General features: G+C 34.1%; 1 protein-coding gene across 1 annotated transcript; it reads right to left on the bottom strand.

Annotated features, from left to right (window-relative positions):
• Positions 1–10: 10 nt before the first annotated feature.
• On the bottom strand, positions 11–11,420 carry LOC134230296 (coatomer subunit gamma-2-like; the record flags this gene model as incomplete). Its single annotated transcript, XM_062712067.1, has 22 exons — positions 11,296–11,420; positions 8,593–8,642; positions 8,379–8,459; positions 7,710–7,781; positions 7,341–7,420; positions 7,126–7,201; positions 6,791–6,883; positions 6,448–6,534; positions 4,621–4,737; positions 4,390–4,430; positions 3,971–4,172; positions 3,576–3,686; positions 3,199–3,299; positions 2,881–2,953; positions 2,637–2,715; positions 2,330–2,494; positions 2,026–2,101; positions 1,800–1,903; positions 1,368–1,493; positions 1,051–1,122; positions 723–865; positions 11–174 (listed from the first exon to the last, which is right to left on the bottom strand). Coding segments are annotated over exons 1-22 (2,153 nt in total), but the record flags the coding sequence as incomplete, so codon positions are not given.
• Positions 11,421–16,487: the final 5,067 nt, after the last annotated feature.

Raw genomic sequence — 16,487 nt, forward strand, 5'->3', positions numbered from 1 at the left:
TGTACCTAGCTGGGCATCCTCAGGTAGTCGGACCATGGTATAGGTGGTGCCTGGTTTATTGTACGGCAGGGAGGGGCAGGGTATCATCTTCAGAACCTCAAATCCCTCTGCTGGCTCCATCTGGACAGTCACACGCTCCAGGACTTGGTCATTCAGAGTGTTAGTACAGTCAAACTACAGACAAACATTAAATGTATCACTAACTATGTACTTTAAAGCAGTGGATATCAAAAAGTCTTGAATTTTAGCTTTGTTGTAATTTTTTTATTCACTCCTGGAGAGCTTTCATTTTAAATGAATAAATTAAAACAAAAAAGATCTGATTTAATCTTTCAACCATATAATTTACTACATGTATAAACTATTACGTACGTATTTATAATAAATAAATTTTATAGTGGGAGAAATGGCCCTGAAAGAATGAATACCGTAAAAGTAGAATTTTTAGCGAGGATTTAATTTTGGCATGATTAGTGAGGGTGCCAAGTTCGCTAAAATTAAATATTGCTAAAAATTAATTGCACTTTAATTGTAATAGCTTCTTTAGAGAGCTTTTAAAATCACTAAAATTATATCTCGCTTAAAATAAGATACAGATTTTTAAGAACAAATCGCTAAATTTGTGTCTCTCTAAAATTTCCACTTATACGGTATGTATACAAAACTTTCTATTTCCAATATCAGAAGGAATATTTATAAAAACAAGAATAAAAAGACAGTACCTGGAATACAATGTATCGTCCAAAGGTATGTTTGATGCACTGCACCACATACTCTGTTTCTGACTCAGTGAGCTCCACAGGCAGAGACGACGACTTGAACAAGTTCCCCAGATTAGCAAACTCTGGTATGGCTCTCAGTTGCTCTGTAATTAAATGTATCAAATTCTGAATTCACAACTAAACATCTTACATATAAACACAAACAGACTGAAGGATTGAAGGCATAATAGCCCTCTTCTTATTGTAATTCTTAGCTGTTACATGATCACACATTAATGGAGCCAGAAAATAAGAATTTCTGAACAGTTCCAGAATGAACTCCCCTTACCAGCGTATACATCTTGTCTGGAAGCTGCCACCTTTTCTGCTTTAGGTGCCGCAGATTCACCTGGTTCCCTCACTGTCAAGACAATGTTTTTTTTTTTAAATTATTCCTTTGCAGAAAATGTTACAATACACTGATTCTCAAATATGATACAGAGTAAAAGAACTCCTGACATGTACAATGCATTTTATGTTTTCATAGATTAATTTTTGAATATCTTCAGTTCTAAAAGTTTGTACTGCTTTCTTCGAGAGCTAGAGAAAAGTTAGAAATTTAATCATTTTTTATCCATGAACAATTTGTACACTAATCTTCCTTACCAGCCTTCTGTTCCGTGATGGGTGTGGTCTCCAGTGGTACAGACTTCATGTCAAACGGTTGTTCTGAGGGCTCCAATGTGTAGTGGTGGAGGGCTCTCTCTAGTCCAACTACAGACACCTGTAAACCTGAAATTAAAACAGAACCCGAGGCTAGCACATCAATTCATCTCAAGTAATTAACAAACACTGCTATAATGAAAAACAAATTTAAAATTGTCATGGTAATAAAAACTTGTCACCAACAAAAATACAAAGGATAGTTACCCAAAACCCTTTTTTTTTTTACATGATACACTCAAATAATTGTTATATTGTGAAAAAAAGTTTATATTGGCAATGATCCAGCAAAAAGTACACCTAACAACAGCCAAATTTTATGCAGATGAGGTTAAAACTGGGCAATTATTTTGAAATCATTTATCAGATGTTTACCATTGAGTATGTAGGCGGAGTTGAGAGCCTTCTGTTTTTGATGGAGGACATGAACATAGAAAGTGGCTCTGTCTCGGACTTCATCGTCCGTGTCCAACAGGCACCTGTAAAGAGAGGGGGAAATTAAACTTACCTATAAAAGGACTAACTCAAATATCAGCTGATAGGGATTATCAGTCTACACAACACAAATGTGGTAATTATAGGATGAGAAGAATAATCCTACCTCTCTAAAAGTACGATACAGCTGGGCAATAATTCCTCACAGTGAGCTCCAAACTTAGCCAGAGCTGATACTGCAGCTGGAAAAGATTTCGCAACATTTTTTTCATAAGAAGCTGTTTGTTTCTATCATTTTCAGAAGATTTTTTTTCAATATCCTTCGATCAATGCAAACCAGTGATACATTTTTACTGACCTTATGTGCCCCTTACAATACATTAATCAATTCTTAAATGCAACTTAAAATTTGATTTTCTTTTTTTAATTCCTCTCCAAATTACATACTTTATATGTATCTTCTGTCTTACCTGCTCTGACTGGGGCGTGCTCCAGGATGACCCTGTTGTAGATAAAGCGGATGTACTTGGAGGGGGTGGGGGTTCTGGGTCCCTCCCTCCCCAGTAGGTGTAAGATTCGGGTGGCCAGGACGGTGTGTTCACAATCCTCAATGAACTCACACAAGTGGGCCAAACCTGTAAACAAACAGATCCATAGGAAGCTCCAGAATTTATACAGAAATATATTGAAAAGAAACTAGGTAAACTTAATAACAAGACATTATGTTCGAGATAACAAAGTTCAACTGTATTAGCATATTATAGTACACTGTCATACCTGCTTCTTTGGCATCAGCATTTTCCTCAATGATTGTGATGATGCTGTCACAGATGGCTTTCTTGTATTCAAATCCTCCCTAAACACATCATTTAAAGAACTCCAATTCAATATTTTTAACAAGCTATATACAATTTACAGTCATCAAAATCCTTTTGTATTATTTTCTTTTTTTAGACAAGAAAAAATTTTCTGCTTGCGCTGTCATTATGAGGATGAAAATTGTTAAAGGAATGAATTTTACCTCATCTCTCAGCATAGAAGACAGAAAGTTCATCAACACATTATGCTTTCTGGGGAACTTTAAACATAGTGATCTAGAATGAAAAATATTCAAAATTAAGAAAAAAGATTTTAAAAAGATCTACATGAATCTTCGATACACTATTTTAAGTGAAAAACTTCGTTGCAGAAATCACTAAATAACTTGTTTACACTTTGACAATACATAAATCTGATCTAGTTACTTGAATCCTAATTTTTGACAAAGTTTGACAAATATTCACTACCATAGACAATAATGGTTTGTGACGATCTTATCTATGTTTGCTGTAGTACTTACTGAATAGCCTGTACAACAACTATCTTGAATTCATCTGAGATTTCATTCATGAAACTGGAAATCTGCTTCATCAATCTGTCCACGCTGCTCTCATTACCAGTCTAAAAATAAATAGCTCTAACTATCTTATCCTGCATTAAACATACATGTATACATAAATGTTGGGCTAATGAGATGTAATAACATTTGAGGTTACCATTTTTATCATGTAATCATTTTTACTGAAGTCTGAACGAAGAAGTTTCTTCTATGCTTTTTCTAATTATTTTGGTTAGTCTATTTTCTTTCACCATTCTTGGTTAAATGTACACATAGAAATAAGAAAGACAACTCCTGTGACATATTCTGTGGTACTGGTGGCAGTAAGAGTGACCTACCTTGAGCAGTGTTGTGATGGCCAGTGTCGCGATGCTTCTGTTAGAGTCTGTGATAAGATTTTCTAGTTCCATATTACAGGCCGTCACTGCAGCTGGGTGCTTCATTGCAACCTTCAACAGACAAATACAGTCAGTAACATGTCCATATTCTTATTTTATCACATCATTTTTTTTTCTACACTTTGATGATATAGGTGAAAATAAATCATATATCCTTCAAACCCTTGTACAAACAAAAAAAAAATTTTCAATTTATGTTTTATTGACAAGTAGAAAAGGATTCATATGAATGGTCTTTTTTTCATTTCCTTTTTTATGCTTTCAACAAAAATACTAAATGTAATAATATAACAGGATAGCCTGGAATTGGTTTGGGTGGGGAGGAGGCCTCTTACCTTGTTAAGAGTTCTGATGGCGGCAAACCTCAGTGTAGGCTTTGGTGAGCTACAAAACAACTGAAGAACTGGGATAGCGGAGGCCAGCTCCTTAGCTGTGGTGTTCTTCAAATTCACAATAGCATGAGCAGCTTCATAGATGACAATCTCGCTCTTGTGTCGAAGACAGTTCTCAATGAAGTCAAACATAGGACTCTCTGTCCTGTAAAATTAACACTTTGGAATAATGCTTTGTATCTCAGATAACGGTAACCAAACATTATCAAACTGTTAAAATCTAAAATTAGGTCAATTCTATTCTCTCATGATTTTAGGTTAAACCAGTTCCAAATCATGTCTAAATATTGAAACTAATTTTTACATTAATTCAAATAAATTTAAGGCACAATGAATGCAATCAAAGAAAACCATTGTCTCACCCTGCTCCCTCCTCTTCCATTAGTTTACTGGCAATACGAATCTGTGAAAGGAAAAAAAAATCTCAATAAATAAGTAAATGGAGGAAGTTACAAACAAAAATACTGTCACACAAAATACCACAGTGTAGCATAACACTTTAGTGGAAACTTTTGTATTTTTTAATTTTCTAGTTGAAAAAAGGTTTCTTTTTAGAACTTTATGTGAAGGGACAGTAAGTGATCCAGACATACCAGCAGACAGTAGGCGTACGGGGACTTGAGAGAGTGCTTGCTGAACTTGCTGACTAACTTGGTGACAGCCAGACGATCATACTTCCTGATGTGGTAAAGAAGACCCAAAGCATGGTACTGAAACATCAATAAAGAGAAATTTCAATATCAAATAACAGAAAGATAATTCTACAATCAGTAATCTGAATTTAATATCCAGATAAGATTTGTTAGAAGGAAAAAACTTTATGCTATGCTTGTAAATTTTTGGTTGAAAATGAAAAACATTTTGTTCTTTACTGTCCTGTATATGACAATCTTTGATTTCAATATTGTGATATTTTTGATGATAAATTATATACTGTGGTACTGATCCCAGTAAAGAAATATTTAACTCATGTGATTATAATAATAATAAACGTTTATGTAAGTACTTAGATTAATGCTTTATGCAGAGAAAATAAATCCAACGACTATAGACATGATAAACAATGGTGCAAAATTGTATTGCTTGTAATTATCATATAATGTTTATTTCTTGTTTTCCATTGTATGTCAGTTGACTTCTTGTTTTCATTATATACCAACATGGTGATGTCAATAAATAAATTGATATAAAAATGAATATAAACAGAAAGTTATTAAACAAATGGAAACTGGAATCATATTTTTGGTGGGGGACTAATGTTAGTGGATCTCATGGGTCACCCTTACAAGTTACAAACATCTATTTTTTAAACATATCGATTTATTGAATCTACCATATTTATTATTTAACCAAGAAGCCTAAGAAATAAAGCCCCCAATAACAAGTAACATTATGATTCCACAGTACATAGGTTAAAAAACAAGCTAGTGTAAAGCTTTTCATGTAAAAGGAAACTAATGCACTAAATACAGATATATAGTAAGAGTTCTGACAGGTGATCCATAATGATAAACATAGGTATTAATCAGAGATTACAGAGCTCACCTCAACATATGCTGTCTTTAAGTAAGCCAAAGTCACGTAATTAACCAACATTCTAAAAGTGTATATCCAAAAATGCAAAATTTATGCAATTTTGATCTGATAGGGCTTGAATTTACTTTGGAATAGACCTATCCAAAAACTTCAAACTAGTCGCCCATCAAGAAAATGTAATTCAAATCCAGCATCTGAAGCAAGTTTGAGAGTTTTCATACCTTGATACATCAGTTGTGCAAGTTTAATTTTATAGGTCTTATAGTTTCTTGGTGTTTAACTTGCACCCATAACTTTTACCTGGTCCATTATCTGGAAAATGTATGTCGATTTCGGCATCCAAAGCAATTCCATTAGTGTGCATTCTTAAATGTTTGTATCATCCATGCAAGTTTGTTCAATATAGGGCTCATAGTCACTTGGAAATGAAACCTGCACCAAAAACTTTAACCTGTTCACTCATCCTGAAAATGTTGGTCAGATTCAGCATGCGAAGCAAGTCTGGTAGTGTGCATCCTTAGATGTATCATCCATGAAAGTTTGATCATTATGGGCTCATAGTAACTTAGAAATGAGACTACACCAAAAACTGCACCAAAAATGTAACACTGCTCCAAAAACATTAACGTGGTCATTCCTTTGCTGACATTGCATCATCTGAAACCTTGACTGGTACAATGAAACACACTAGAAGCATCTTCCATGCAATAATCAATATAGGGTATAGAAGTACTTATAAATAAAACTGCTCCAAAAAACTTAACCTGGGACACTGATGCTGAGGGTATCACATAAGCTCCCCCAACTTCATTGAGGTGAGCTAAAAACACCACATGTACATACAAAATATTGCAATTATCCATGTAATTATGACAGAACATTACCTGATTCATTATGTTATCACTGGACACGGCCTCCTGTGCCTCATTCACCCAGCGCTTGACCACCTCAGAGCTTCCCTTACTCAGATGCTACAATAGTAACTTTTATCATTAATTTGCTTGTTTTTTTCCCATGAATGTACTTCTCTTTTTCTTTCATTCTGAAAAATCCTTAATCTTTTTAGGATTTCCAATAGGCAGAAATTCTATCCCAGATTATTAACTTTCAATAGAAAATTCATATTTTTATATTTACATTATTTTTTTTTTTTTTTGGATTTTCCATAATTCTTTTCTTACTTGAAATTTAATGAAAATAAAAGATTCTGTTACAGATCATATTTACCAGGGAGGATACGAGAGCTGCACTGGATACAGCGTGGTTTTTGTCCACAATGGCCTGCTTCATATATCTCTCAATACTCTGTAGCATAGTGTTCTAAAAATAACAAGATCCTATATTTCTCAACTCAACTTTTACAAAATAAAAAATCCAGAACATGTACTTAAGCTGCTGTAAATGCACAGAAGGCAAGAGTTTTAATGCTTAATTTTATAACATCAGTTTTCTGATGTTCAGATTTTTACATGAATAAAAATCAATTCTTGATGCAAAAGATTTTTTTTGGGGGGGGGGGGGGGGGCAGGGGTATGGGTTTAGGAATAAACCAGAATACTAACATCAGTGATGGAACACAGAGCTCTGATAGCTGGTCCCCTAAACTGGTCATCTTTTCCTGTCATGTCCTTCATCAAACTACAATTCAGAGAGTTATCAAAATTATGAATGTCAAGGAGCCAATTCTAATCAAAGTCCTAAAAAGGATTTGTTAAGAGACAAAATACTCTGACTTCTCATATTTATGCAAATAGCAATGCATGGTTGCATACTTTACCTGCTAGTAACAATGATGACATCTTGAGCAATCTTGGACATTTCTTTTATTCCAAGGTACATCAGCCTTCGCAAAATGGGCTAAAATGTGTTCAGAACCATATCATCATACATCATATTCTTTCATGAATATTTTATAGACATTTTAATCCCCCCTCTCTCTCTCTCTCTCTCTCTCTCTCTCTCTCTCTCTCTCTCTCTCTCTCTCTCTCTCTCTCTCTCTCTCTCTCAAATGCAGTGTCTATCACTCTATGATTAAGTGAATTCGAAATTACATAATACTTTTCATGAATAATTCACAAATCTTATCCCCATGTCTCAGAATTCTTATGACTTTTTCTTATGAAAAGTATTATGATATGTAACTTACATCCTTGGCCTGAAAAAGCTTTGTCATGGCAAAGAATGTCTCTGTAGCTTCAGTTGATCCAATCTGCTCTCCCTGAAGGAAGATTTCAAACGAAATTAAAATAAACTTATTAGTTAATCAGTGTCATTTGATTTCAAGAGATATGGTAATTGTCTGAAATTTTTACATCTGACTGACTTTGTAGTTGAGGATAATTATATGATAAATATAAGATTTTAAAAAATCCTACAAACAAAACAATTTATTTCCACAGACACAGTATATGGTTATTTGGTTACCATATGTTAAGAATAACACAAGCATATTCTTTTAACAAAAATTTCATGAATATTTATTTTTTAATGAAAAAAAAAACTTCAGTGAAAGTCTGTTGCGTCCTTTCTTGTGCATGTTGTGTAATCTACAGAAGGAAAATGGTAGGAAAATAACTTGTGTGTCAAGAATTTTTAACTATCAAACAACATGCCAGACAATTACAGACCATATTACTTAGCAGTACTTGACATCAAACACATGTGCCTCTGCTACAAGAGCCTTTAAATCAGCCTTACTGCATATTATTTTCAAATAACTTGATTTTGTGAAAATTATGTAGTGGAAATCATGATAATACCCACCTGATTTATGGAGACTAGAATTTAAATTTGAATATTTTGAGGAGTAGCGTACCTGATTGATCAAGTAGAGAACTTTAGTCAGAATATGGCTGCACTTTCTTGCATTGATTGGGGTCTCATTAAATGTCCTGGCCTGAAAAGGTTTATTAGAAATATAACATATCATGTATTAAGTGTAAGAATGGATAAAATTCACTTGATTCAAAGGCTAACAAAAACCTAAAATGAATATTTTACAATCATTATCACTTGGCAAATGAACTAACCTCCTGAAGAACTGCCGTCTTCTCCAAATTGTGGAATGGATTTCCTCCTCCTAAAAAGCAAAATAAACAGATTGATTGTACGTTGTTTTACACCTGTTTAAGAATTTTCTCTAGTATATCACCAAATACCAGGTAAGAGTTTCAAATTTAACCTTTACTTAGCACTCAGAGCCATTCTTAATCCTGCCAATGTCTACCCTGTCATGGGGCCTCAATTTTTAGGTCTCATCCAAAGTACTTGCAACTTCAACTTCAAAGTGCCGAGAATTGAAGAAGGAATGTTTTCTACCAATCTCAATGACTTACTGCAAGTTCAGTTCAGTTTGGGATCATTTCTGATTCTATATCCCAATCAGGCTATTATACCTTAACCCCCATTCCTCAAAATATGACAAAAAAGGTGACAAAACTAAATGGCTTGTGATTGAGCACCTGTTTGATTTTGAATCCATGGACTATTGTATTTTTCATACGCATGTAACAAGATACTGTGAATGGTTAAAGATAATTATGTATAACTGCAATGCATACTATCAAAAACATAAATACCGTATAATCCCTATTAACCGCCCCGGGCGCTTAGAAAACTGCAGAAAGGGGGCGGTTATTTTAATACTCTTGCTAAAATTTTGAATGTCATATTCTAACTTCCAGAAATCTTTTGAAAAAAAAACAAATAACAGAGAACCACTAAAAATTGTCTAAGGCCATCATAAAAATATTCCTAGATTCTCATCCCCGCCCGCCCCGATTTTAGACCCCCGCCTCGATTTTTTTTATTTCTGTTTTTCTTCGTCTGAATTCTGATCTGGATCGGTATTCATCTACCATTCTACTTTCGTTTTTAAAAATCCCGCGAAAGTCGACATGATTAGATGGTAATTGCTGTAATACATGCGTATATATTTTAAAGAAGGGTCATTGGTTGAAAAAGATTGGTGATGGTGTGAAGTAAGAGATAATTGAACCTTTACTATGACTTTTATTCGGGTATTTTAGATAAAATTACACAGATTGACCAGGTCAATAAAAAATCTGCAAAATTGAAAAAAATAAAAAATATAAAATAAAAGCCGCCCGCCCGCCTCGATTTTAAAAAAAATTCGGATGAGAATCTAGCAATCTATTTATTATTGCCTAACCTTCCTTTAAATTACAATAATCCACCCAAATTATGCTATATGACTCATTTTCCCACTTCGAAAGTAGGGAATAGACAAGGAGAACAAATTTTGTACTTGTATGTTTAACTTTCACTTTCAGAAATACATGATCAGGTCATTCTAAAAATCTTTTACTTTCAAGAATATTTATGTATGAGTTACCCAATAAAAAAATTTCGTTTTCACTTTCTTCATAATGGCGGACTTTTGATACGATTCTGGACGATTTTGATCACTGTAAAGGGGGCCCTTATTTCCTGACAGTTGAAAAAGACCTAAGGGGGCGCTTATAGGGGTAGGGGCGGTTAATAGGGATTATACGGTACTTTAAATGTCAGGTCCAGTTAATCAGTACAATTAGCTACATATGTAGAATTATATACCGTAGCTTTATTTACCTACCTCAGGTAGCTTTATTTAGCTATTTCAATGCAAATTTTCACAATTTTGCTTTTAAATTGAGAAAAAACAAAAACAAAGTCACAAGTATTTGATTACTGATATAAAAAATAGGTAAATCTTAAGAGAGCAATCTAAAGCAGAAATGTTTAAAACTTTGCCATGTTTGCTGCATTTGAACACTTTTGAGCAAAAGATGCTATTGTCAGGTCCAGTACAATCTCTTGATTTAGCTATATAGCTTTAAATAGCTTTATTAAGCTTTTCTGTATAGCTTAATTTAGCTATTTTACTACATTTTTTTCTTAAAGGTGTAATTTTCTCAGTATGCACAAAAAAGCGCACCTTGGTGCAGTGATGATATACAACTTTGAACTCTTCTTAAAATAATGCACGTAAAAATCACTCATCAAATTACGTCTCCTTGCGAGACTTTGAACTCAAAGTTTTACAAGTTTTGGGGCTATATAAAGCAATTGATAATACAGTTACTTCTGCAATGATTTTATAATGGAGACCAATTATGTTCAACAAGATAATTGATTGGTAACAGTTCAGCACAATGAGAAGCAATCATACTTATCCTTGCCTCAAGGCACCCAAGGTAGTGGACAGTTAGTCTAACAATAGAAATTCTCTTTTTGCTTAAAAGTATTCAAAAGCTGCAAAGTTAGAACTATCTTTGATTTTGGTTGTTGTTTTGATAACCCTTAGTACAAATATGGAGTCAAATACGTGCGACTTTTTGTTTATTTTCAGCAAAAACTTTTTTGTGAAAAACTGTATATAAATAGCTAAATAAAGCTATTTTGAATAGCTTGATAAAGCTACATTGCTATTTAAAGCTATACTAGTATAGCTAAATCAAGAGATTGTACTGGACCTGATTGTTTTAGTCAAGTTCTGTCCATATATTTCGTGTGCGATGAGGCATGGATAGTGTGATCACTTGACATTGTGTTGCATGATTACCAATCAATTATCATGTTAACCAGAACTTGACTTCCCATCTATGATCTTAACATGGGGTTTTACTGATTTAAGCCACAATATTACATTACGCCACAAAACGGCTTTTCTCACACCGGAGAAGTCGATTGCTCTGAAATCGAATAAAATATTTCTTTTAGAAAATAGTCACCTTCTTCCTCCTCCTTCTTGTCTTTCCTCATGATGTGCATTTTGATCAAATAAAATGAGAATTCAGTGATGATGTGGAACCGGTGAACATCAACAGGAAGTAATAAAATTTGATGAAGAGCGCATGCGCTAATTGACTTCCCGAGGTAAAATATAGTTGCGAACCCGCATTTACAAAAATTGGAAGAGTGCGCAAAATTAGGTAAAGGGTTATTTCTTATTTAATTGTTCTTTTATTTATTTACATCTAAATAATTGGAAGAGACAAATTAAGGTTAGTCATTTATAACTATTATCCGTGAGCATTTTGCATTTAATCTTGGCATGCATTTCAGGGTGCGCAGCCATAATAATGCTCTTCAAAAAAAGAAACGCATAGTAGAATTTTAGTGACTAATTGTATAATTGTTTTGCTATTCATTGGCTTATCTTTTCCTTATTATTATAACAATCTCATACTTGTCTGTTATGGGCTCTAAATTAGTAATAAAATGTTCTGTTCTGTTCTGTTCTGTTCATTAAACACAAAGATTATTTAGTAAAATGATGCATTGATAAAACAGAAATGTGGTAAGCAACAGGAATACTCTCTAAATGTCATAATTACTCATCAATTTTAAAGTCATAGTCAGTTTCAGGCCATTAAGACCGCGGAACATTAACTGGCAAAATTGGAAATATACAGCTTACGTCATTTCTATCTGTTACAATCAAAACATTCAGTGATAGACAATGAAATGGGCGGGTAGAATTCGACGCAGATGGGGGGAAAACATTGGATTGAAATTGCAGAGCGAAATTCATTTTCAATCCACCTGAGCTGTTTTCAAAGCAAAGAGTGAATGTATGATCCAAAAATCAACTATTTTTCGACTCCCAAATACATATTGTTTGAAGTTCACATTAATATGAGTTTAAGCTTATAATTTTAAGAACGCGAAAGATCATAGAAGATAAAGATTATTTTTCAGGAGATATTTGATTTTAGAAGGGGGGAGGTAAAAAATTGTCGAGTCAGGTCATGGCTTAACATGACAATATATTTTATTTGTAGGATTATAAGAGTGCATGAGTTTTATACTTATTCTCACTGAAAACTGTTGGACAACTTTATTTAAAATTGTTCAGCCCCCCCCCCCAACACAAAGATATACCAGGGACCTATATATATACTAGTTAGTTATATAGGTCCCTGGATATACATATATTTTCCAAACAGAAATGAAATATTTGTCCCTTAAATATTAATTTATTTTTAACACTGGACAAAAAAAATTTCAAACTGTACCCAAATTGAAATTATTTGTCTTCTGGGTCAATCTGTAATAATGTGCCTTCTAGCGTAGCTGAGGTGGATTGAAAATGAATTTCGATCTTCAACTTCAATCCGATGTTTTCCTCTCGTCCGCGTTGTACCCGCCCATTTTATTGTCTATCACTGAATGTTTTGATAGAACAGATAGAAATGACGTAAGCTGTATATTTCCAATTTTGCCAGTTAATGTTCCGCGGTCTTAAAAATCAATACATGTATCTGGTATGCCCCCCGCAGACACAAAAGATAGCCACAAACGGCATCTAATGGAAACAAATGTGTGTAATAAAAACTGTATAGGAATACTCTCCCACTCCAAATGTAGAACTTTGGTCAGCTGTTGCAGAGTCTGGGGATGCGATTGTCTTTGGCAAATCATGTCAATCCATTTTGTTCAATGCTGCTTAATATGGATTAAATCTCTGCAAGAACTGGATTGTCAAACGAGCCGTATGCGGTTGTGTATTGTGAGATTGCAATACGGCTCTAGGATGCTGAAAAATTGAATGGGCATGTGTAGGTAGAACATGGTTAGAGTACCTTTTTCCATCAAAGTCCATTGAATTCGAACCAAATCAATCTTACTTTCTTATAATACCGTTTTCCATATCATTACATTACCTCACCAACTTTTTTAACGTCCTGGAGCTAGGCAGCTTTCTGTCTAACATTCATTACAAAGCATTAGCACTCTTAAACTTATAAGAGTCTTTCAGATAAACATTCTGGACTAGTAGCTAAACCAAAATGTTCAGCAGTGATGCTGTGGTCATTACCGGCCGCCAGGAGGCGGTCGGTTATATGATATGAAAGTTTTAAGTCGCCGTGCGTTTCTGCGGAGTTAGCAATTTGAATAAAAAATATTTAACATTCATGTAATAGAATATTAAGAAAGAGTGTCTGAATGTAAATTAAAAACGCATAATAATCATCAAACTAAAATTTTATGAATAATGGGTTAAATGTTTCATCCAATCCTGATTGACAAATTCCTACGTAACTGAAGTGCGGAGAAATAAGCACACATGTTGGGCATAGTCTAAAGCAAGGACCGCGTTATATGATTGCCTAAACAAATTTTACTTTTTCTACTTCAACAGGATTTGTTGTGTATATGATTTAAAATGACGTGTAAATATAAATACACAATGTACTTTTAATACGGAAAATTTTCAAAATCATGACTTAATCTTAATTTATTATCAGACAGAATATTAGGAGATTTTTCTCCAACAGACAAGGATAAAGCGCGTTTTACAACATGCCAAGCCTTTTCCCGCCACATCTCACACCAAAACAAGACAGAGAAGAAATGTAGTGGTGGATCTAGAGGGAGTTGGGGGTTTCAACATCCTCTGAGCGAGCAAGGAGCCCCATATAGTTGTTACGTTTTATTTAATGTTAAACTATCTCTAGTTAGATAAGTTTAAACGTTAGTTTTAATGGTTAAGTGTTAAAACTACTTAAACATCAAACTTCCGCCAGAGTTCGTTAATAGTATTAGTACCGATTAAACTTACTGGGTGCGGGGACGCAGAGGGCTAAGAGTAAGTTGCAATGTACATGTATTATGTACTGAAGAAAATCCTGGGATGTCGCATTCAAATGTTTAATGTCACAGGGATATATTAATTAACAGATAAATATAAGAATTCAGTTTCTACTTTATTATATGAAAGAATTAATTAATTGGTTTGCGACCGATTTTTGACGCTTGCGTCAATATGTTTCTTGTACTCTCTTGATCTGAGATCTTTGAAGTCGATATTTGGGGTGTTGTGGGGTCAGAACAATGGCATGAATAATCCTCTTGCAATATTGTAGTCAAGTGAAAACGGTCTTGTTAGATGATCTGTGCAGTTCAAGGATAGCTAATGCTTTAGGTGATGTCATTACATTACATTCAAGCAATTTACGTAATCCTCTGAAGTGATGCTGTGCTGCTGATGTCACACGTAGTCTACCATATTTTTTTGCGAACATTGGGTGTTCAGTGTTAATGGTTTATGTTTTATAGGTTAGATATGGCACTGTGCGTAACATTAAAACCACTTGCAATTGTAGATTTCGGTACCCCTGCTTCCAGTCGCCCATTTTCATTTTTGTGCTATGCAACATTCAGATGCAGCATTTTTAGGAAGCGTCATTTTTCAGATAAATCCAGATTCAAAATATCGAGAACCCCCGCTGTTGATAGCCCCTTTGTACCTGAAGGAATTGCATCAGAATTAACAAATGAAAATTGAGATAAAATTTTGCAAAATCAGGTCTTTTTGTCTGTGAGACTTGTAGAATAGATGTAAAGTTAACAATTGCATAAAAAAAAAATCACACATTTCACTCGAATACATCATATCTATATAAAAATAAAAGGTTTGACAAAACTATCATACATTTTTCAGGGCATTGTTCCTATTATGCGTTTTTTTTTTTTTTTTTTTGAAGAGTATATATGTATATATATGTATATATATATGGTGGTGAACGTTTCATGGGGCAATTTTACTTTTCTGCAACAAAAAGGGGTCAACCGACCTTTCAATGAACATTTTCAACATGGCTTGAGAAGGAGCGGGGGTGCATGGGGTGGGGATGGGGTGGTTCCATTCTATTCTACCCACCTTTGAAATCTGAGAAGTCATGGATGAATGGAAATTATGGTAAAGGTTTTAATGAATTTAAAAATGACAATTTTTGGCAATTTTGAACCCTAAATGCATGTTCATGCGGCGGGATAGTGGAACTATAAAAAATCACTTTATCCCTTTTACTGCCAAGTTAACAAGGAAACCAAGTTATATTCTCAATAACATTCAACGATATCTTAATTTTAAGATAAAGTCTAATAATTAATTGGGAATTGTTTATGCATGCATATTACATGTATACAATAATTGTAGAACCATTTCCAGCTTAGTTTGGACTTTCAGTTAGGCGTGGCATTCTTGGCGCTACAAGTTTACTGCCTGGCAAATGGCGAATAGATTCTCAATGGTTAAGAAATTAATAACATCAGGAACTTTAAATTGTTGTTGACAACGATGAGACGACTTAAGCTCCACCTCCTTGCAGGACTTAACAATGTACGTAATTGGTTATTCGATACACTAATTGGCATTTGCCTGAATTTCTATCCCATGTATATTTTAACAGTGAAGGAAAGCAGTGTAAATTTCAGAAGCTAATTATGTAACGTCGAGAATGCCACGCCTTACTGAAATTTAAGTCCAAACTAAGCTGGAAATGGTCCTAGATGAAATGGAATGTAATTACTAAAAGAAAACATGAATGATTCTTCTCAGTGAATCACTGAAATATTATGATAATCTCCTTAGCAAAACCAGACGAAACAATATTAAAATTTATATTTGTCTAGTCACATCAGAAATATTTTACAAAAATTAACCATTTATTTCATTTTCAGAGCAAAAATCATAACGTAAAGCCCCATGGACAATATCTTAATTTTTTGGCTTTTGGTCCCTTTGCTTTCTCAAATAATAACACGAAGCTTAAGACTAAAACAATCCTTTAGTTTATATACTTAGACGAAATTCCTACCTATGTTACTATTGACATTCCTCTTCCCTCCATAAACTATAGTACCTCCAACATTTTGGACCCGTTGCCATGGAAAGAGAAATCGATATCAACCATACATCACCTGTTTAAGTTTACAAGATGAAGACTTTCAGGAAATTTTCTTTCGCTTCTTCCGTTAATTAGCTGCAGATCTGTAGCTCGCTGATCTGAAAAAGATTAGGATGGACGACGAGAGAGCTACAGTACCACTCACTGAGGTGTGCATTTTTTGCGCACAAAAAGTGCGCTGTTTTTTTGTTTTTGTTTTTTTTTTTTACTTTTTTCACCGTATATTT

This window comes from Saccostrea cucullata, unplaced genomic scaffold, assembly GCF_032062105.1.
Source record: "Saccostrea cucullata isolate Sc308-1 unplaced genomic scaffold, CSIRO_AGI_Scuc_v1 ctg4679, whole genome shotgun sequence".
NCBI classification, from domain to species: Eukaryota; Metazoa; Mollusca; class Bivalvia; order Ostreida; family Ostreidae; genus Saccostrea; species Saccostrea cuccullata.